The sequence below is a fragment of the Peromyscus californicus genome, unplaced genomic scaffold (genome assembly GCF_007827085.1).
Source record: "Peromyscus californicus insignis strain IS unplaced genomic scaffold, ASM782708v3 Scaffold_4__1_contigs__length_199733344, whole genome shotgun sequence".
Classification (NCBI taxonomy): Eukaryota; Metazoa; Chordata; class Mammalia; order Rodentia; family Cricetidae; genus Peromyscus; species Peromyscus californicus.
Window position 1 is genome coordinate 149605175 of NW_026294562.1, and position 21210 is coordinate 149626384.

The window sequence follows — 21210 nt, forward strand, 5'->3', positions numbered from 1 at the left end:
AACACTAACTTCTCACACTGCTGGGTCAAAAAAGAAAAAAAAAAAACCTAACAAAAGCAAAAAGGTCGGAAGAGTTGATTTGGGCTCCCAGCTTTGGAAGGGATACAGCCCTGCATGATGGGGAGGGTATGGTGGCAGCAGCCTACAGCAGCCTCTGCAGACAGGAAGTGAGACAAGGAGCTGTAATGCCTCAAGGCCCACCCCCAGCAATCCACTTCCTCCCAAGGCTGCACTTCCTAAGCCCACAGCCTTCCAAAACAGTGCCACCAGTTGGGGGATCCAAGTATTCAAACACATGAGCTAGTGGGAGACGTGTTACATTCCAACCCATACAACCCGCAAAGACCTAGAGCGTCCCTTTTTAGTTCCCCACTTCCCAATAGCACCTGACAGAGGAGCATTACCACACAGGCCTATGGAGACCCTCTTGGTCCAAAGACAGTACCACCGTAAGCAGGAAATACTGTGAGCAGAATGCACTTGTAACCCTTAACATCCACCACAACACACAGCAGAGTGGTGGTGTTCTCCCTCCCAGCACCCCCATGGTACAGCTGCCTTAGGGCTATGGCTTCCTTCCTTTGCCCAACACTACCAGAACATGTCACACCATGTACTCTTCTAGCCTGGGAAGGGACTGAGACTGAAGTCTGGTTTCTGTTGAATGAGCATAGCTTTTGCCCTGTGGTAAAGTTGAACCATGTAAATGAGACCTCCTGAAGATGGATGTGTGCAGCCAGCAGATCTCACCCCTGCTGAAGCTGACTGTAAACACCCAGCAGGACCGACCCCACCCACTGCCGGCTCCTGGTGCCAGGCATCCCACCTGCCTTCTCTCTGGACCCTGGCTCTGCTCCTTTGTTTCCACAGAATTGGGGCCAGCCCAGGGCTCTGGGATCAAAGAAATGTCAATCACGGAGAGGAAGGAGTACAGCCCTAAGCGTTGGACAGGATCCTTGGATGACTCTGGGAGTGAGGATCAGGCTGGACCCGGCTGGGAAGACGCTTTCCAGATGCACAGGCCCCAGAAGGAGCACCTCAGGGCAGAGGCTGTGGCCTCAGCTCTCCAGAGACAGAGGTGGGAAGCTCAGTCAGAGCTGGCTCAGCAACACGACCAGCCATGGGAAGCAACTTCAATGAGAGGGACGGGATGCCGAGAGCCAAGAGCCAAGAGCGCGGTCAGGTCCCCAGCCTTTCAGATTTGTGTTTCTATGGGACGATGCAGAGCACCCCTCCTTCGCTTCAGGTTTTCTGAATATCTAGGGATAGGAGTAGATTCTGTGGTGCCTTGTGGGCCAGAATTGAAAAATCAGCACCTCCTGTCAACCCTTGAGTATGCAGGCACAGAAGAGGGGTTCTGTCACTTATGTGGGGGCACTAGTGTGAATGAGCAGTCCTGTGCCACTACAGAAGGTCCCCATGCCTGGCCCAGTTCCCCTGTGGATTCTGGCTTCAGCTGTCCCCTAGGGCCTGTCCTAAGCCCTACTTTATACAAGCTGTCTGGAACTTTCCAATTCTTATCTGATTAGTGCTGTGTATTTGGGGTTCAATGTGGTATGACAACTCTCTCCGGGGAGTATGCAGGAGGCCCTGTCTTGTCCCTGCCGACACCCTGTTTCTTCTTCCCTAAGGTGCTGCTGGGTTACAGTCTGTGTAGGGGGTGAACTCGGCACCTTTCTCCCTCTCCCTGGCAGCCTTAGGAGATGCAGTGTGGTCTCTGATAGCATCTGGGTCGCTCTACACCTTGAGGTGCCCGCTTGAGGGGAACAGGGCAAAGCCCTGCCACACACCTTCATTCCCCACCTCTCTGCCAGGGACACCCCGAAGCCCAGCTTGGGGCTCCTGCTACCTTCTCCTTAGCCAGGCCTGGCCATTGGACTTCCGCATGTCATGCTCAGATCACAGCCACGGGGCCACGGGCCACGGGGCCACGGCTTTCACTTTATAGCCTTGAATCTGCTGTCCACGCACATTCATCCCAGAAGCTGGAAAAGGAGTCAGTCTTGTTTATTAGTGAGCTCAGTCAGGTTTTCAGCAGTGATGAGAAGAGGGTGGGAGAGAGCAGCAGGAGCTGGCGGCTCCTAGGTCTCAAGGAAGGAATGCTCCAGAGCTGGGAGGGGCCACTTAGAGCTGGAGGAAGTGGGAAATGGGACCTGGAATCCCGCAGGCCGCCTCCAGAACAGCAGCTGCTCTTTGCTCCCCCTCTTGGCCGCCTAGGAGGAGGCGCCAGTCATTTGCATTCTTTGTCTGGGGCACAGTTTCAGGGAGACCTCTACACCTGGTGACTGTTTCTCAGGCTGAGTTCAGGGGCTAGGTGCAGAGCTTACCAGACTCCAGGATGGAGTCTGGCTGGCTTCTCTCCCCGGACTTTAAAAGAAGGTCCTGTGGGGGAGAAGAAACAGACAGGGTGGATGAGCATTGTGAATGACCCTCTGTCCATGGCTGGCCCCACCATGGCAGCACACAACCCTGCCAGTCTCCAGGGGCCCCTCTCAGTTCGGCTCACACCAGTCACAGCACACAGGAAGAGAGAAGGGTTGTCAGGATGGGGAGGGGTGGGGGTAGGAGCAGCAGGACAGGAGTCACTTGTCAAGAGCAAGTGACAAAATGGCCATCAAGGACATGGTAGGCCAGGCCCACCGTCTTGGTGCATGAAGCATGAGCAGGAGCAGTATTTTGGGAAAATTCTAAGAGAAGCAGCTCACAAGCCCAGGCTTGGAGCTGCCCTAGCTGTGGGCTTCAGACCACAATCAACTCCAGGGTCACAGCCACCAAACACAGGACACAGACAGGGAAGCACACTCCAAAGCTTGGCTCCCTGGTGTGCCAGAGAGAGCCAGATCAAGGTGGGAAGGAGACCAGCGACAATGTCCCAAAGCAAGCTTGGGATACGACAGGGCACATCAATGGAACCCACCAACCGTGGTTCTTTGGACCAGCTTAAAGAGCCTGAATGGCCTGGCTGTGCCTGAGCAGAGTGCAGGGGTTCTCATGGGGAAGAGAGGCCCCAGCGGGGAGATTCAGTGGGCCTCCACTTCCAGCCTAGTCCAGCAGGTGGGAGGCACCATTGCTCAGTGCTACCTGCTACCCTGCTCCAAGAGACTCCGAGTGTGACCCAAAGCAGGTCCCAAGGGCTGTGGGCACTCCCAGGTCTCCAGCCGGTGCCCCCAGCTGGGCCTTGCACATCCCCGTAAGCTCTAGTGTCCCAGCCATTGGCAGCAGCCCCAAGGGAGACATTTCTGCAGGCTGCCACTATCTCCCTTCAGATACCAGTCCAAAGAACCTGCCAGGATCATGGGCAGCACATGGCACGCAGCGTGGGCAGACAGGGCCCTGCAGCTGCCTGCCTAGTCACCGTGGGCTCCAGCTGCAGGAAGAACCCGTGTCTACACACAGGCTCATGGGCTTCAAGCTGCTTTCGGACCAGCTGGGGGCTTTCGGCTGCAGAAGAGGGAGGAGAAGAGCTTCACATGCAGGGTGGAGCCGGAGACAAGAGGGCTCAGTTACTGCTGGGTGAGGCTCTCCAGGACCTCTCCCTGCACTGAGTTTCCACCTCTCCCAGTCCTGCCTAGGCCCTGGATTCCAACAAGCACTGTCGATTCTTCAAGGCATTTGGAATGGAGGCTATGCTGGGCAGGTGAGTGTGGGCCAGTGTGAGCCAACACTCCTAAGGCCCGGGACTCTGTTCCTAGGCGTCTCTAGCCCAGGGTGTTCTAGGCCCCATGATTTCCAGCAGATGTGTGCCCAGGGCATCCCTTTCACTGGGTGAGGCTGGAGGAAGGTGGCTAGGATCCTGGGAGGACGGGGGGCGGGGGTGCAAGGGCAGGGTGCCTACACACACTTACAGCTCATCGTCGTATTCCTTGGGGGGACAAACAGCAACCACAAGGTCTATCCAGTCCTGTGGAGAGACACCGTGTGACCACAGGGCACACGGAGGGGTGGGTGATGCACCTGCCTGGTGTTCTGTCCCACTCCTGGGCTACATAGGCCAGGGTCAGCCAGGGCACAGTGAAAGCTGGGGTTCGCTTCTGGAGGCCCACACCCTAGGAAAGCTCTCCCCCAGAAGCAGGGCTGCAAGACGCTCAGTTGGCACCAGGTTTCCATGTGAATCTATGGAGCAGGGCTGGTCAGCCACTTTACAATCACACATAGACTTACAGATGTGGCCCCTTAAAGTCTGGGGTACAACCTAGGAAAGGGTACCACCGACAAGCTGCACCTGTAACCCTGAGCCATAGCAAACACAGGCTCTTTGGGCCTCACCCTCCGACCTTGACACTCAGCCCCCTCAACGGCATCGTCACCATTGTTAGCCTGCTCATCACTGTCCACCCCAGCCTTGGGTGTGTCCACTGGCAAGTCCTGAAAGAGCACTACCCCCTCCCCACACTGAGCCTCTCTCCCCCCTCCCCTATGGCCTCCCTCCAGGAGCACGGAACACAAGTGCTCCCTCTGTCCTGACACAGCCCTTCAGATCGCCAAAGACGGTCATCGTGTTACCCGTTGGTCTTCTCGCCTCCACATCCTTTCATGTGGGTCCCAGGCCCATCGGGTCAGCTTCCTCGGCACTGAACTTAATAGCTCAGGCTCAGCTGCCTGCACACAGCGGCACAGGTTGTGCACTGCACAGCGTGAGTAGGTACCACTTACGTCGCAGTCCGTCGGAGGGTGCCCCCCCCAGACTGTGCAGTGCACGTCCTGAGAGACTTTAAGTGGTAGCTCTGGTCCACGTGGCATATCTGCTAAGCATGGAACAGACTGCCAGTCCCTCTTTCGTCTGCCCTCTGGTCTGCTCACTCTCTAGCAGCCCCCCCGACACTCTCTTGATTCCTACTTAGCACACACTTAGAGAAGACCTTAGAGTTTGGGGTTTTGTGTGGGGGGGGGGGGGGCAGGGTAGATGGCCATGTCCAGTCTTCTGGACTTTGTTTGTGCCACTGGCTGTTGGGACTCAAGTCTAAGTAAGAAGTGACAACTCTCAGGGCTGTGGCCTTTCAGGTCCAATCCACTGTCTGGACCTTGGGTACCAGCCCGGGACTGGGCCATTGCCATTTGTAAGGCCAGGCTTCAGACACCAGGGTCTGAGGCAGGTGGTGAGGGAGGAGGGAGGGGGAGGGGGAGGGGCTGGTTCTCACCCCGCCCTGATTCCAGGCCTTCTGCAGGGCAGCCTCAGCCTCAGCCAGGGTATAGTCCGTCACAATCTTGCCATTGATGGCCATGATCTCGTCCCCCTTCACAACGCCACCTTCAAGAAGAAGCAGATCGGCCACCAGGACTGCTTGTAACATGTCCTGATTCAGGGCTTTGTGTGGTTCATTACTGTGGGACAGTGGGAGAGGACCCACCCTGGGCTCTGAAAGCTCTTGAAAGGCTAAATAGGCTCATTTTCTCAAGCCCCTTAGGCCCCTTCCACAGGTGCTCTCCAGGCCCCTCCCACAGGTGCTCTCCAGGCCCCTCCCACAGGTGCTCTCTAGGCCCCTCCCACAGGTGCTCTCTAGGCCTCTCCCACAGGTGCTCTCCAGGCCCCTCCCACAGGTGCTCTCCAGGCCCCTCCCACAGGTGCTCTCCAGGCCCCTCCCACAGGTGCCCTCTAGGCTCAGCAGAGGACCACAGAACAGTCCTTGGCATCCGCACTCTGCACTCTGCAGCAGGATGGACCTACATTTCTGGTGCAGTTCCAAAAGCCTGAGCCGTCAAGGACAGCTACACCTCTCCAATGCCCGCCACACTAGCTCCATCAAAAACAAGTCCCTTTAGTTCCCTCCCAGCGCCCCGTTTTTCCCATGCTCAGTATTTTTCACAGTGTGACTACAACCACTGATGTGCCTGCTGATGACCCCTCCCATCCTTTCCCAGCTCCACAGGGCAGGGTCTTCCTGGCTCACCACTCTTACCCCAGTACTTCTGTCACAGCACTTAACACAAAATAGGGTCTCAACAGGAGAGGGCTGAAACAAAGACCATCGCTGGCATGTGCTGCTGGACATGCTGTCCTGGAATCTAGTGGTTTTAGGAAGGCAACAAGTATAGACTGAACAAGTTGCTCACTGCAAGACCTGTCTGCTGCGGAATAATCCTCTCGTATACTGTAAAGATTTCTCGCTCAAATTGGTTTACTAAAACGCTGATTGGCCAGTAGCCAGGCAGGAAGTATAGGCAGGGTGACCAAACTAAGGATGATGGGAAGGAAAGGGGCAGAGTCAGGAGTCTCCAGCCAGAGGCAGAGGGAGCAGGAGATGAATATACCATGCTAATAAAGGTGGCACCACATAGCAAAGCATGAATAGAAATACGGGTTAATTTAAATGTAATAGTTAGCTAATAACAAGCCTGAGCTATTGATCAAGCTTTTATAATTAATGTAAGTCTCAGAGTGGTTATTTGGGAACAGGTAGTCGGGACAAGAAACTTCCGTTTACATCTGTCAGGGCCTCAGATACCATAATATGAACCATGGCTCTCTATAAATATGCAGATTATGTCTGATTTCCCACACCTCTTGGCCATCATACCTCCTTTTTGGATAGAATTCTGGTTGATGTGCACAAAACTCTAGGTTACGTGGAACTCAATCGCTTGGAAGCCTTATAAGTGTGAAGACCACAGGAATGTGGTGTGAGTCATTCAGCAAGACGGCAGCCCTAGAAGTTTGGAACTTGTGTTCCTGGGAATGTCCTGGGCTGTCTAAACCCGCCTGGGACCAAACCTCATACAGCAGATTTTCCTGTGCAGAGGAACTGAGGATAAGCAACTCTCAGTAAGGCCATGAGGAGCGGCACAGGCCCTCTTTGGTCCTTCCCTGACAGACACAGGCGGGCAGGCAGCAAACCATCCTTCAGGTCGCACAGAAAGGGGAGGAGAAGAGGAGAGGGGCCTAGCAGGAAGTTATGACAGGTGTCTAGCTGAGCAGAAGTGAGAGAAAGGTTCCAAGTGGCACTCAGAGGGCTCTCTGAGGCCAAGGCCATGGTTGGCAGGGCTGGACGGCACCCAGGTGGCCAGGGTGCATTCTTTGCTTCAGTAACTGCCAAAGTCCAGCTGCCAGCCAGCAGGGGCCTTTAATTCCAGACTCCTGCCTGTCTCAGGCTCTGGTCCTCTACCCCTCCGCCCGAACCCCTCTGGCCATGGGAGGGCCTTGTTCCAGCCTGAAGGGATCTGATCCTAGGGTTTCCTGTGCTAGCCTAGGCTCTACAAAGTGCTCCCGGGGTACAGAAGCCCCTCCTGGTGCGGCAGAAGCATCGGTCACAGTGGAGTTTGAGAGATAAGATTTCAAAGGCTGACAGGTGAGTGAGTTGATAGTGTGAAGCAGCAGACAGCCTGGGTCCTGAGTCAGTAAATGGTGGGGCCTGGGTTTTGTTTAGTTTTGAAACAGAGTCTTATGTAGCCCAGGCTGGCCTCAAACTCACTATGTTGCCCTGAACTTCTGACCCTCGTGCTCCCAGCTTCTAAGTGCTGGGATTACAGACACATGCCAGCAGTGCTGGTTCACACAGTGCTGGCGATGGCACTCGGGGCTTCACACATGCCAGGCAAGCACCAGCTGAGCCACATTCTAGGCCCCAGCAGAGAGTGTTTTTGTTGAAAGGGAAGGAAGGCATGGGGAGAACCAGTGTGTATGGGGGAGTGTTGGGAGGTCCCTGGCCCTGTGGGAGGGGCTAGGCTGGGGAAGACCTCCCTAGAGGTGCTACTTATACTGGTCACTAAACCAAATGGCCAATGTGCCTGGGTTCAAGTCCAGCCTACGTCTTTTACTGGCTGGGGATCCTTGAAGAAGTGGCTTGATCTCAAAGTGCCTCAATTCCTAAGCTGTGAAATGAGAACACGATGGTGTGTATACCTGGGGCTTGCGAATGGATTCAGTGGGTGAATATCATGAAATTCTTAGGCCCAGGGCTGTGGGCTAGGTCCTTAGACTAATGCCTGATACGTGACTCATTCCACCGACCACCTGCTCTACCAGGATGTGTCCCCCTGCTCTCTGCGTGCTCTTTTCTCCATGGAAGGCTCCCTTCCTTCACAGGCTGTGGCACTCGGCTTCGTGGGCTTCACTGCATCCCACACCCTCTGGGTTATCACAGCTTCCCTCCCATCATCGTTCCTCACCAAGCCTTGGCTGGTGATCCCCCTACTATAAGGAGCTGTGATTCTGAGTCCATTTCTGCCACTAGCCTTGGGTCCTTAGAGGGCAGGGTGGCATCTAGGCATGTCTGTACCAGGGCACAGCCTCAGGTAATGTCTGAGACTAGCTAGATGGTTTTCTGGATGAACCTGACATTCTTGAACAACTGTGAGGCCATCTGAAGCCAGCAGATGTCTGCTCTCCTGGGGCATCTGGTATAGCCATCACACCATCCCGCAAACAGGCAAAGCCAGTCCACACTCACCATGCCGTTCAGCGGCTCCCCCTTCATAAACAGCAGAGACGACCACCTTCCCCACAGGGGAGTCCACTCCACCCTCCAAGGCCAAGTCTAAAGACCCCTCCTGTGTGGAGGAAAGCAGGTCTTAGGTGGCCACACAGACAGCAGCCTGTGGAGCACCAGGAAGTCTCTCACAGGGCTACAGCATGCAGGAGGCATGGGGCCATGCAGGGCAGAGGCCATGGGAGGGTCACAGGAGAAAGCAGGCCTGGGTTGAGCATGTATCCCCCACAAGGAGTGGGGAGAGGAGCAGGAACCTGCTGAGTCACCTAGGAGTAGAATAATCAGGGGACCAAGATGGCAGGGGTAGAGAAGGTTGATGACCAGCTTCCACCCCATGACCAGGTACCTTCTTGATGCGCAGAAGCCGGACGTCCTTCCCCGCAATCTGCTCTGGCGAGAACTAGAGACAGAAAATCAGAGTGGGGACAGCTGTGAGCTTGATGAAAGCCCCAAGGCCCAGTCCCACTGTTCTAGGCTTACTGGGGTGATGGAAGAAAGAGCCTTGTGAACACGTACACATGAGGGTGTGTACACATACAAACATATAGTACACACATGCATGTGCACATGTATACACATATACACACAGCACACACACACACCGCGGTGCTCACTGAAAAGCTGTCTAAATGGAGCCTTTGCAGGAAAGAGCATCTGGGGCCTTGTTGGGGCTCTTTGTGTGCCCCAAGGTCCAGAATAAAGCTCTAATTCTTCCTCATTCTGGGGACTGCTCCCCGAGCTGGAGAGCTCCCTCTTACCATGGAGTAGGGGTCAAAGCCTTCTTCGTATTTTCTGAAGTCCTGGAAGTAAAGGGAGACTTTAGGATGGAGGGAAGAGGCCACGGAGGCACACGGCAAATGCAAGCTCCCACAGGCAAGGAAGGAGGCATGGGGGCCAGATTCCAGGGGCCAGAGGTGAGCAGGGGGTAGGGCGCAGCTGTGGTGGGGTGGGGGTAGAGGGAGGAGGTTGGCAGTGACAACAGACAGGGCGAGCAGGAAGCTGCAGGAAGCACTTGGAGGAGCGTGGCCCTGCCTCTGCTCTGGTCCATGGTGGCTGTCTGTGGCTTCAGGGATACCACTGGGATCTGGACGTCTAGGCAGTTGGTCCCTGACTCACAGAAAGCCTCATTCTGCAGACTTTTTGGGCCCAAGCTGGCCTACGTCCCCACTGGAGGCTGTGACCAGCCGTAAGGGTGAAGCCATGCTTCTCCACTCAGCCCTCTGACCTCACGGAGGTCTCTCTAGGAGGAGAACACCGCCACAAAGTGACTGGGGAAGGCAAGTGACACTCTATACCAAGGGGAGAAGAGAGGTGGTGGTGAGCTTGGGGGCGGGTGTCTGGCCACTCCTTGCTGATCTAGGAGGTGAGATCAGGGGGGATGGAAAGGATATACAGCTCTGGGGTCCTGGCTCAGCAGGGTTGTTGTGATGAAAGGTCTGGACTGGGAAACAGCATGGTGGGAAGTGGACAAAGCCAGAGTAAGTGGCCCAGGAGTCACACACAGTAAGTCAAGCTAGGGCACCCACCGGCCTCGGAAGCCGGGGTGCTATTCCCGAGTTAGGATCACAAAAACCACAGTCGGTCCCCACTGGAAAGGCGGCCACACAGTTCTCTAGGCCTCACCAAGTCCTGTGAGCAGGCCAGAGATCCTGCCCCGCCCAGATTGCAGCTATGAAACTCTGGGCACAAGATGAGGGCCCAGCTTCAGCAGATGGGTCCCTGGATGTCTGCCCACACCCTATCTCCCTAGCCTTTTATTTCCAGGGTGAACCCCAATGAGGCCTTGGATCTGTCTGGCCAAGGTCAGAGACCACACCCAGGCCAGTCTCTGTATGTCAGTCAGCACACAGAACAAGGGTCACAGCACATCTAAGCACCAGGGAGGTTATGAGGCAGAATCTGGACCTGTGCCCTTGCTGCCAAGAATGCCTGTCTATCCCTGGCTGTTCCTTCCGGAATGCTGGGCCATGCTGGCCACAGTCCCCTTTGTGGGTGGCAGGTCTTATGTGAATTCTGAAACTTACAAAACATTCCTGCTGGTTTGCTTTAAGAGGTCTACACCCTTGGTTCAGCAGATGGAGAAAATGAAGCCGGAGAGGTGACATTAATGCCTAAGGTCAGGAGTCAGAGGAGGAGGCCAAGGGTTTAACTGCAAGCTTGAAGCCCTATGCCCCTGAGTGGCCTCTTTTCCTTTTGAGGGTTGTTTGCATCTCTGCTGCGGCCCTTCAGTGCCTACTGGGCAAGGGCAGTGCCTTGAGAGCAGATCACAGAACCGATGTCCTGGATCTAAACCAGGGTCTGACTCCAGCAGGGACACCCGCGCATGGCTCCCTGCTTCAGCTGCACTTCTGTGGCACGGGGAAGACAACAGCACTCCTCTGCGCATCTCATCTCCCCGGCCCGCTGTGAAGAATGAGCTAAGACCCTTGATGAATTTAGAAATAGGGCTTGGCGTAGCGCACCTTCTAACGATTCGCTGTCTCCTGTCCATCTCAGGTCCTGGGCTGTCAGCAGCCTCTTACAGACACTCTGCCTGTGCCCCCCACCCCCACCCTTCTATTCTCTGCCTATCAAATCAGCTCGTGAGTGTGTGTGTGTGGGGGGGGGGTGTGGAGAGACTGCTAGCCAGGTCACCTTTGATTTGGGGGTCTCCTTCATTGGTGCTGAAATTGTCAATCCAACAGCTGGCCCTGGATGGAAGCCCCAGGATGTAGGGTAGCTAGATGGCTATCTTGTCTGACCCAACTCAGATGCCAGCAAGGACTTCCAAGTCCCTGTGAACCCCAGACAAAGGGAGGAGCCAAGATGCCACCACCTCCTGTGGCTAAGAAAAACTGTGATCTGCTTGGAGCAAGTCCAGACTACGGGAGCAAGGAGGTAGCCAGATGCCCCACCCCCACCCCTCCCTTCTCCCTTGGCCTCCGGGGTTCCCTCTGTCCGACTTCCTCTTCGGACCCCCAGAGGGTAAGAGTGGCCATTCTGCTGGTGGCCTTCTCAGTCAGCGCTTATGCTCTGGAAAGCCACGGGTCCCCTTTTGCTGGGGGCGCGGGGGAGGAAAACGACCCTGTGCTGTCCTGAGGCTTCCCAGCAGGTGGTACTTGGGGTCCCTCGAAACCGCCAGGCACTGGCGTGGAGGAGGAGTCAGGCAGAGTGAGGCGGTGGGGGAGGAGCAGAGACACAGGACTACGCGGCCCACGACTACCATGGGTGTCGTCGTCGTACTTGTCTGAAAGCTGTCTGATACACCACCATCCTCTTCAGCATCTCCTGCGGCTGCCAGGGATAAAAGACAGTGCCCCACAGGATGTTAAACATAGGGATCGTCTGCCCCCTGGTGCCAGGCCCTGGGGCTGCCAGCCTGAGGCTACCTGGTTCCTCCCCCGGATAGACCTATGTTAGGGGAGCACGCCAGGCCTCCCAGGCAGCGGCTGCTGTGAAGCTGAGCAGACACCCCTCATTATGAACCAGACAGCACAAGTGGACCCAGCAGGCTGACCCAGAGCACGACCTTTGCCCTTTGGGGGAGCCGACAGGACAGCTAAAGCTCAAAATTAGAACTGGAGTGCCCCGCCCTGACATTTGGGTAGGGTTTCCTCGAGGGGAATAAAGTTCTGCCATGGCTGTGCTCCCACTGTGGGAGGCCAGCCAGAGGTTGGATCCCTGTGGGGTGCCTGTGAGCCCCAGCTCCCTTAGCTGTGGGGACCGGGGTCAGCAGACCTTTCCCCCAGGGCCACACCCAGGACCTGGTCCTAGTGAGGATTGAGAAGCATCTGCTTTGGCCATTCTCCCGGTGAAGGGTGCCGCATGCCTGGCCAGACAGGCCTTGCACGCAGGTCAAGTCCAACACCATCTCTTAGGCTCTGGTAGTAATGGTAAGATCATGGCTTTGGCGTTCCAGAGCCTGGGGGCCGGGGGCAGTCCAGGATGTGCCAGGGACAAACAACACCTCTCCACACAGCTTCCTCAGCTGTGAACAGGGATGATGGGAGCCATCTTCTGAGGCTGCACAGAGTCTGACACACGGCAGCCCCCTGAGTCTTAAGTATTAACACTGTGGTTTGTGTGTGTATGCACAAATGTGTGCACATGCACGTGTGTGCACATGCATGTACATGTACGTGGAGGTCAAAGGACAACCTCAGGTGTCACTCTTCAGATGCCACCCACCTTATCTTTTGAGACAGGGTCTCACAGTGACCTGGAACCCACCAACAAGCCCCAAGGACCCGCCTGTCTCTGTCTCCTCTATACTGGGATTGCATCACCATGTCCAGTGTTTTAAAAAGTGTGGATCCTGGGGGTTGAACTCAGGCCCTCGTGCTCGGACAGCAAACACTGCACCAGCTCAGCCATCTCCCCAGACTCAACACTGTCGTAAAGATGGAGCTGCAGGCTATGTAGTCAGAGAACAGGAATTCTACCAGACGGGTCCAGGCCCACTGCATATCACGCCAATTCATCTCTTGAGCAAGAAGGTGACAAGATGGCATCTGATCTGACTTTGTGACATATCTCACTTCCCTTCCAGAGGTGTCAAAACCTGGGCAAGAGGATACTGGCTTGCTGCTCTAGAAACACCCCCGGGTGTGGGGGGGGGGCTAAGGGGCTTACCAAGACCTCTGATTTCACAGCTGGCCTGTAGATGAAGTTGGGTTCCTGGTGGACCATGACAGGTTTGGAGATGGTGGACACGCCAGGGCCTCGTGGAGGCTGTGGGCTTGGGCAGAATGTCTAGAGGGTTAGTTTAAGAGAGACCCATGTGAAGTCACGGTGAACGTGGCCAGGGATAGCTATGGCACTTCTACAAACATGCAAACCACTCCCATGCACCCAGCCAGCCGGTTCAGCCGCCCTGACAGAGGTCTGGGGTAGGCTCTTCTCACAAACAGAATTCCACTGCCTCAGTGTGTCTGAGTGGCTCTAAGAATAAGCCACTGTCACTCAGAGGGCACGCTTTCAAGTCTCCCTCACACTGGTCACCCAACATTCCCTTCCTTCAAAGGTTCTCTCCTCTGGCAGTGCTCAAGTCCCTGTGGAGCGACCTGAGGCAGCCGTGGTTCCCAGTGTCTAGGCACAGTATCCAAAAGCCCCGGGGCGAGGACAGGGCAGAGACAGACCATTCTGGAACTGACAATACTTGTTCTAACCATGTGATCACTCAGTAAAACATCTCTCATGAAGGCACAGCCCTGTCCCCAAACCCTTTGACAGGTCCCCAGAGAGGATCAACATCCCCCCTGGCCTGACTACCTTCCCTTTTTCTTTTTAAAGATTTATTTTTATTTTATGTGCATTGGTGTTCTGCCTGCATGTATGTCTGTGTGAGGGTGTCAGATCCCCTGGAACTGGAGTCACAGACAGTTGTGAGCCACCATGTGGGTGCTGGGAATTGAACCCCGGTCCTCTGGAAGAGCAGCCAGTGTTCTCTGGCCCCTACCTTCCTTTCTTGTCTCCCCACTGTCCCCTCCCCAGACTCCTCCCACTGCCCAACTTCAGCCTTGAAGACGTCAGGATCTGCTGTCTCGAAGCCTTTGCTCCTCTGCTCTGCTGGGTTTTGTCGCATGGAAATTACTGCCGTCCTCAGATTTCTCCTCCCCAGTCCCACTGACCCCAGACACCTGTGGGTCCTCCCCCTACCCTGTTTCTACTAGACTGTCCTGGGCAGGGACTATGGCTGCCTGTCTAATGGTGGGTCCCAGTGCCTAGCAGAGTGTCTAGCATATGGCAGGTGCTTCACAAACATGTATTGACTGAATATACAAATAACTCAACTCCTCTCCTCCCCTCCCCTCTGCTCTCCTCTGCTCTCCTCTCCTGGGCATACATACATGGTTTAGCTCTCCCCTCTTCCCCTCTCCTCTCCTGGGCATACATACATGCCCGAAGCCTCTCTCAGGCAGGAGCTGGGATGCCAGGCACACACAGCGCCTGTGTCTACTACCTGAGCCTACTAATGGGTGGGATGACTATGCAGACATGCTGTCACCCACACATTGAACACCCGCAAGGGGCACCCAGGTGGAGGACTTGCTAGATGAGATGAAGGCCAGCGTGATGGAGCAGCTTTGAATCAAGGACAGCTCTGCGATTCCTGTCACTTGAGATATTCATGGTCCAGTCCTTTAGGTTCCTTGTGTGGGGACCTGAACTTTTCCTTTGCTCTGATCAAGAGTCCTTAGAAAGTTAGAGAGTGGAAGCTGTCTTGAATCTTGACACAGTGTTTGCTGAGATTATCTCCCATTCATGGTTTTGTTCTAAATTACCCCATTCTAATTTACTTGGACTAGGAATTCTTAACAGCAATACTTATTGTCTGCTGAGTACTGACCATGCACCTGCTACTCTTTTAAGTATTAACTCAGAACGCCTTCAGATAGGGTGGAGATGTAGCTTGGCTGTTAGAGTGCCTGCTTGGTACCCACAAAGCCCTAGGCTCAGTCCCCAGCAGGCAGGTATCACGTGCCTGCAAACCCAGAACTATGCAAGCAGGTATAGTAGAGGTTTAAGGTCATCTCTGGCTACATAATGAGTTCAAGGCCAGCTTGAGCAACATGAGACCCTGTTTATTTTTATGGTTATTTGTAAGGTTTTTCTTTTGTTTTGGTGTCTCACTCTGTAACCCAGGCTGTTCTGAAATTCATGTGTAGCTCAGGTTGTCCTCAAATTCGGTGGTCCTCCTGTCTCAGCCTCTGCAGTACTGAGATTACACCTTGGATCCATCATGCTGCCCCCTCCCCTCCATGTATCAACTTGTCTAGTTCTCGCAGTAGGTGGGTGCCACTTGCATTCCTGTTTTACAGACCAGGATGTCCAAGCTCACATATAAGGAGTAACAGGTGCCCGAAGTCGTCGAGCCAGGGAATGGCAGATCAAGATTCCAGACTACAAGGTCTGACTCATTATGGTCTCTCGGCCACCCTTACGTTCCTTGCTGCTCTGATGCCCCAGTGAAGCAGAGGTATCCTCAGATGGAGCACTTAGCTGTGCTAGCTTAGAGACCAGCCCTGTATCTGTAGCTGCTCTCCCTTCAAATGTCAAATTCCTGGACGGTAGCTGTGTCAGCCTCACGGTACCTTCTTCAGCTCTGCCCCTATCTACTTCTTACACCAAGAGGTACAAGGCATGAACCTGGTGCTTGATCTCGGAATCAGATTTGTTAAGGAAAAGCTACTGCCCACCCTTTGGGGGTCACTCACAGAGAAGGATGGGACCTTCTTGCCAGACTAACACAGTCTCCTAAACCTGATGGCTGCTTTGGCTCTGGAGAGATGTTCCCAGAGTGAGGAAACATCTCTCTCCCTGTCTGAGCTGCAGGAATCAAGTTCCTCATTAGAGGACCCCAGGATTCCAGTCCCTCTGCGATCCTCCAGCCGGGAACTGCCAGCCAGTCAGCATCAGGAACCTGACATTGCCAACTCCTCTGAATGATCGGAGTACTAAAACCACTCTCCCTTTGGGAACTTGAGTAGGGGCTGATGAAAGCCATTGTTGGGGTACTGCCCACCACCTCCAACACCTCACCCCAGCGGACAGCAGCCTCCTCTGCTGAGTCACGAGCCTGGCCATGAGCTACTAGGATCAAAGTCTCACATGGTCCTCAGGGATTAGTTCTTCTAAAGCAGTCTTTGGCTGAAGATCAAGCGATGGGAAATGTGTCTTTCTGAAAATACCAGCGCTCAATCTCTCAACATCCAAGAAAAACATTCCTCATCTTTTAATAGTAAATTTGAGAATTTCTAAGAACTCTCTCATCATCAGCGTTTTTGGGCGGTGGCCAGAGTGTCTGAGTATCACACACCAAGCCAATGTCACTGACTAGTGCTATGGAAAGGGTGCTGTGATGTCCTAACACTACCCTGGGTAGTTGTCTTTTTATTTTCAGAGCTAGGTAACCCCCTCAGCTCTCCCCCATGTGAACCAGGGGTTCACTTCCCACTTAGGAGGCTTTCTCACTTACTATAACGATACAGTTGGCTATTCATCCACACAACCAGAAAGGCCCACACTGCAGGTCACCAGCCTTCACTAGCTCAGGAGCTAAGAGGACAGTGACATTGATCCGACACACTGCTGCTCATTTCATGGTCACAGCAATTCACCACGTCAACACAGGACTTCGACACCAGTAGAAAGCACACCCATGCAGGACAGGACACCACACTTGGGAAATGGGGAGAGATGATGTTTCCTCCCGTCTCCTCTCACTGGAGCAGCGGAGGGCACAGGAAACAGCACCCACACCCCACTTGGTTTGCAAGCACAACATGCGGAATGAGGTGGTACCTTTGGGGTGGGTGGGAAGCTCCGCTCGGGGCTAGGGGAGCTGGTGGGCTTCCCACTATGGGTGTTTGCCTCCCAGTCGTCGGCCGGATGGCCTGGGTCCCCAGTGCGGAAGGGGTGGTTACCTAAGGCCTCTTCTAGTGCTGAGGGTAGTGGGCGAGTAGGAGTGAGGTCTTGAGTGGGAATGGATGGAGGGGGAGGAATGGGAATCGGGGGTGGAGTGCGCTGCACCCAAGGTGAGGATGAGGCGCTCATGTGGCCTGATGAGGGAAGTACAGGAGGGGCAGGGACCTTGGAAGGTGGGTTGATGGGTGGAGGGTGGGGCATCACGGGCAAGGCCGAGGGAGTCTTGGGAGGATAGTAGAACATGTCCAGAGGGATGTCATCCAAGTCAGTGGTGTGGAGGTGGAGCCCACCGGCGAAGCGTCTCAAGGGTGGGGCCAGAGGAGACACAGAAGGTGGGGGAGGTGGGGGCCCTGTGGTCATCTGGGGGTGAAGAAGCTCTGTCACTATCAACTCCACAGCAGATCAGCAACGACGTCCTGATCTGTTTCTTCTGCTGCTAGAGCCTCATCACTCAGACCAGAACAGTGGGTGCTGCTACCCAGCCTCCCGCCCAAGGAGAGGCCCAAGCTATGCCACCTGGGCATGATTAGACCGTTTACCCTCTAGAGTGGGACACATTTGAGCATGCAGGGGAGCCTGGTACTACAGCAGGGACAGCAGGCCCAGTGGGGACTGTCTCAGAACAGAAGGGATTTGTTACTCAGAAGATAAATTCATAAATACAGACAGGAGGTGGTGGGAGCTGTCAGGGCTGGGCTGTAGACAGTGAAATGTACACCGGTGTGGGTGGTGAGGATCACCAACGGCCATCACGCCTCCCGCTGTCCTCAGGGTGCATTGTTCTAAAGGAGGGTCCATGCGAAGAGAAGCTTCTGTTACCTCAGTAATCTCATTCTCGGCAGAGGAAATCTGCTGGAGGCGGGTCTGGCAGAGCCTCTCCACCCAATACTGAGTCTTTTCCGATTCCTCAAGGTCCTCCCGCTCAGTCTCGGACACCTGGGACCCGGGACCAGTGTCCAAAGGAGGGGACAAAGGGTACACTGAGCCACATGGGCAGTGACGCACAGAGGCACTGCTCTAACTCCCCTCCCCCCCAGTACAGACCCGCGTGTCAGCATCTAGAAAAAGATCCAGGCCTCCACCACCTGGACTTGAGAACAGAAGTTGGAAGTAGAGAGGCTGCGATGTCAGGGTGACAGCAAAACCTGCAGGGGTTCATGCATTGCCTGACGACACTGGCTCCCGAGATCCACATCACCCCGAGGCTCCTGGAGTTCTTTCGCAGCCTCTTTGCCCCTTCTACGGATTTCACTTTACTCTCGCTTCCCCGCAGGGCTGCTCTGTCCTCAGAAATGCAAGTTCAATCTTATTCTTCATTTTGAAGCTAATCTATTCTTAGTGCCAGACCTAATACACTTCGCATTTCCCAGGACTTCTCTGGTTTTATAATCTAATCAGCCTGGCATTGTGATTCATGGGAGCATTAAAGAGAAGCAGAAAGAATATTGCCTGCAGTCAGGAAGTTCAGGCCAACCACCTCACTCAAGACACAGAAACCTCTCGTGCTGGGAGAGTACTATTGGCATGGTTAGTCTGAGGTATATTCCCAGGTTATAGAGGTCTAGCCTCAGACACACTGTGTTGATGGGAGCAGCCTCAGACTCTAAGCCTGATTTACTGGAGATAATTTCAAACTTGACATCTACACTGAAAGGTTGGACCTTATATACCGAGAGCCACGCAACTTGGTGGACTTGGTAGGGAGAGCAGACATGTGACTGGAAGGCTAACCAGACTTTCAAGAGAGGCACAGGGGTTAACCTCAGCTAGACTGTGAGCCAGAAGACCAGCTCCATTGCCATACCTAAGGAGAAGAGGCCTTGCCATGGAATTATACCTTGGTGGGTTAAGTAAAGTGACAAGCCTGAGACCTAGTCTGGGCAGGGAGGCTAGCCTCAGACCCAGACCCTAAGAGCTGGCCTAGAGCTAGCCTCAGACCCAGACCCTAAGAGCTGGCCTAGAGCTAGCCTAGATGACCGTGGGTAGGTGGGGCAGTTACAATCTCTAGACTGGGAGGGAAGGACCTGTCTTTACACTCTGTCTGTGGAGAAAGATCCCAACTGGCCCTTGGAAGTGTGGTGGGACAGTGCACACACTGGGACAGGCACACACCCGGACAGGCACACACCCAGACAGGCACACACCCGGGACAGTGCACACACCTGGGACAGGCACACACCCGTGACAGTGCACACACCCGGGACAGTGCATACACCCGGGACAGGCACACACCCAGGACAGGCACACCCGGGACAGGCACACACCTCCTGGGCCAGCCGGTTGATCTTCAGCTGTTTCTCCTTCTCCAGCATCTCTTCCTTCTCTTTGTACAGCTTTTGCTCGAACTCCAGTTCCTTCTTGTTTTTCCTCAAGTCCTGCAGGCTGTCATACTTGGCTTTCTTCTTCTCTTTTCCTTTCTGGGCAGATGGAGCATCGTGTGTGTGATAAGGGTGATAAGGTGGCCTTGGCATTAGCCCAGGCCAAGCAGGGCATCCAGCTTGCAGACAAGACAAGGCAGCCTGCCTCAGTGAGCCCCACTCCAAGCTCTGTCCTACCACACTGGGCACTGGACCTTAGGCTGAGGTCAGGCAGGCCACTGCTGCCCACTGCAGAGTGGAAGACATACTCCTCCAACAGCCAGAACTGGCTTACTGGTTCACTACCCAGCTGTGTGACTTTTTGGCTAAGATCTGCAACCTCTCTGGGCCTGGACTCATCACATCTTTAAAGTAACAGCTGCCCCGCCACAGGCTTCTAGCCAGTGCCCACGAAATACCGTCTGTGAAAGGGTTTTGTAAATCTCAAAGGACTGCTCAATAAAAGGTATCGTATTTACTTCCTAGGACCTGGGTGCTTGCCTTCCCTGGCATCAGAGGTGGATCCTGTTCAGATGCCAGAGATGCATTCTGGGAGATTGGAAAATCCGAGAGAGCTAGTCCACCTGCAGAGGTCATCTGTCCTGGTCTAGATGTGGGCCCTAAGCCAGGAACTCTGGATTCTGTCGATCTGTAAACTGTACACAGACTCGCCCAGAGCATACAAAGCCAGGGTTCCCTCTAAACTGTGTCTTCAACTGAGGATTCTCTGGAGACTCCAGGGCTGGGAGATGCTGGGTCAGGAGGAAGCTACAAGCTCAGAGAGGTCAAGTCCCTTGCCCAAAGTCAGACACCTAGGAAGTGAGGGAGCCAGGCTCAGACCTGAGTTCTCCAGGTCCCAGTCTTCCACTGTGCTCAGACATTCTGGGGCAGAGGGACACTCAGGTAGAAGATCACTCCAATCACACAGCAGTCAGCACTCAGAAGAAGGTGTGGAGAAAGCCAGACTCAGGGCAATTTCCAGAACAACTGTGCCTCTGCGTTTCTGCTCTAAGTCAGCTTAGAGTCCAAGGCCCAAAGGAGGGCCTGAACTTCCCCAAAACAGATGCAAACCTTTCATGTCAGCTGAGGTTAGGGGGTTACTATGGACCTCTGATGGGCTCATCTTGCCCTCACAAAAGACAACCCTCTCTCCAAGAACAACTAATATGCTTTGGAAATGCTTGCCTCTGGGACCTGCCTACAGAGCAGTTCACAACATCCCAAGGAGATGCTTCTCCTTACTTCAATTCTGCTTGGCCCATGACCTACCCTGCTCACCAGACCCCTAGCTCAGCTCAGAGATGAACCCCACATCATGTTGTAGGTTCAGACAGCAATCCTCAGCAGGAGTCAAAAATGTTCTACTTAGTGGCAGCTGGCTAGAAATAGGTCATGGTCTCCTCAGGGCCACCATGAGAGGAAGGGCCATTCTATTGGTTAGAAACCCAAACAAAACCTACAGCAAAGTCAAGATTTCATAGCCAGAGTGGGCTCCTGAGAAGGGCAGTGGCAGGAGATAGCTCCTGTCCCAGCCTCAGCAAGAGCATCTACTGACAGATGCAGATGGGCAAACTGCCACAGAGCACTGCCAGGGAGCTCCTCCACCCCTGTACAGATAACTTAGATGCCCACGAGTCTGCCTTCCTGTCAGGCTGGGTGCTCCTGCACATCAGGCCATGCATGATTTACTAAAGCAGTTCCTTGGGGTGTGTGTGTGTGTGTGTGTGTGTGTGTGTGTGTGTGTGTGTGTGTGTGTGTACGCACATGTGGGCAGGGAATGCACATGTTGCTATAGCACATATGTGTAGAGGACAGAGGACAGCCTTAGGTAGCGGTCCTTGGGAGCCTTCCACCTTTTGTCTAAGACAGGCCCTGTCATTGGATTGGAACTTCACAACAGAGGCCTGTGAGTCTCTAGGGACCTGCCTGCCTCTTCCCCGATCTGGCCATCTCTGAGATTACAGTTGCATGCTACCACACCCAGGGTTTTATGTGGGTTCTGGGATCTGAACTCAGGCCCTTAC

General features: G+C 54.4%; 1 protein-coding gene across 2 annotated transcripts in view; it reads right to left on the minus strand.

Annotated features, from left to right (window-relative positions):
• Nucleotides 1-1997: 1997 nt before the first annotated feature.
• Ush1c (USH1 protein network component harmonin) overlaps nucleotides 1998-21210 on the minus strand; it is a 46957-nt gene continuing 27744 nt past the window's right edge. The window contains exons 16-26 of one of the 2 annotated variants that reach the window (XM_052713508.1): nucleotides 19094-19246; nucleotides 17649-17765; nucleotides 16707-17189; nucleotides 13035-13154; nucleotides 11646-11696; nucleotides 9182-9223; nucleotides 8770-8823; nucleotides 8385-8484; nucleotides 5139-5248; nucleotides 3846-3901; nucleotides 1998-2382 (exon numbers count right to left, since the gene is read on the minus strand). In XM_052713508.1, coding sequence (XP_052569468.1) covers nucleotides 2370-2382; nucleotides 3846-3901; nucleotides 5139-5248; nucleotides 8385-8484; nucleotides 8770-8823; nucleotides 9182-9223; nucleotides 11646-11696; nucleotides 13035-13154; nucleotides 16707-17189; nucleotides 17649-17765; nucleotides 19094-19246 — 1299 coding nt within the window. In that variant the 3' untranslated portion in view covers nucleotides 1998-2369. The remainder of the gene's footprint in view (nucleotides 2383-3845; nucleotides 3902-5138; nucleotides 5249-8384; nucleotides 8485-8769; nucleotides 8824-9181; nucleotides 9224-11645; nucleotides 11697-13034; nucleotides 13155-16706; nucleotides 17190-17648; nucleotides 17766-19093; nucleotides 19247-21210) is intronic. The other variant, XM_052713507.1, reaches the window with a different exon arrangement.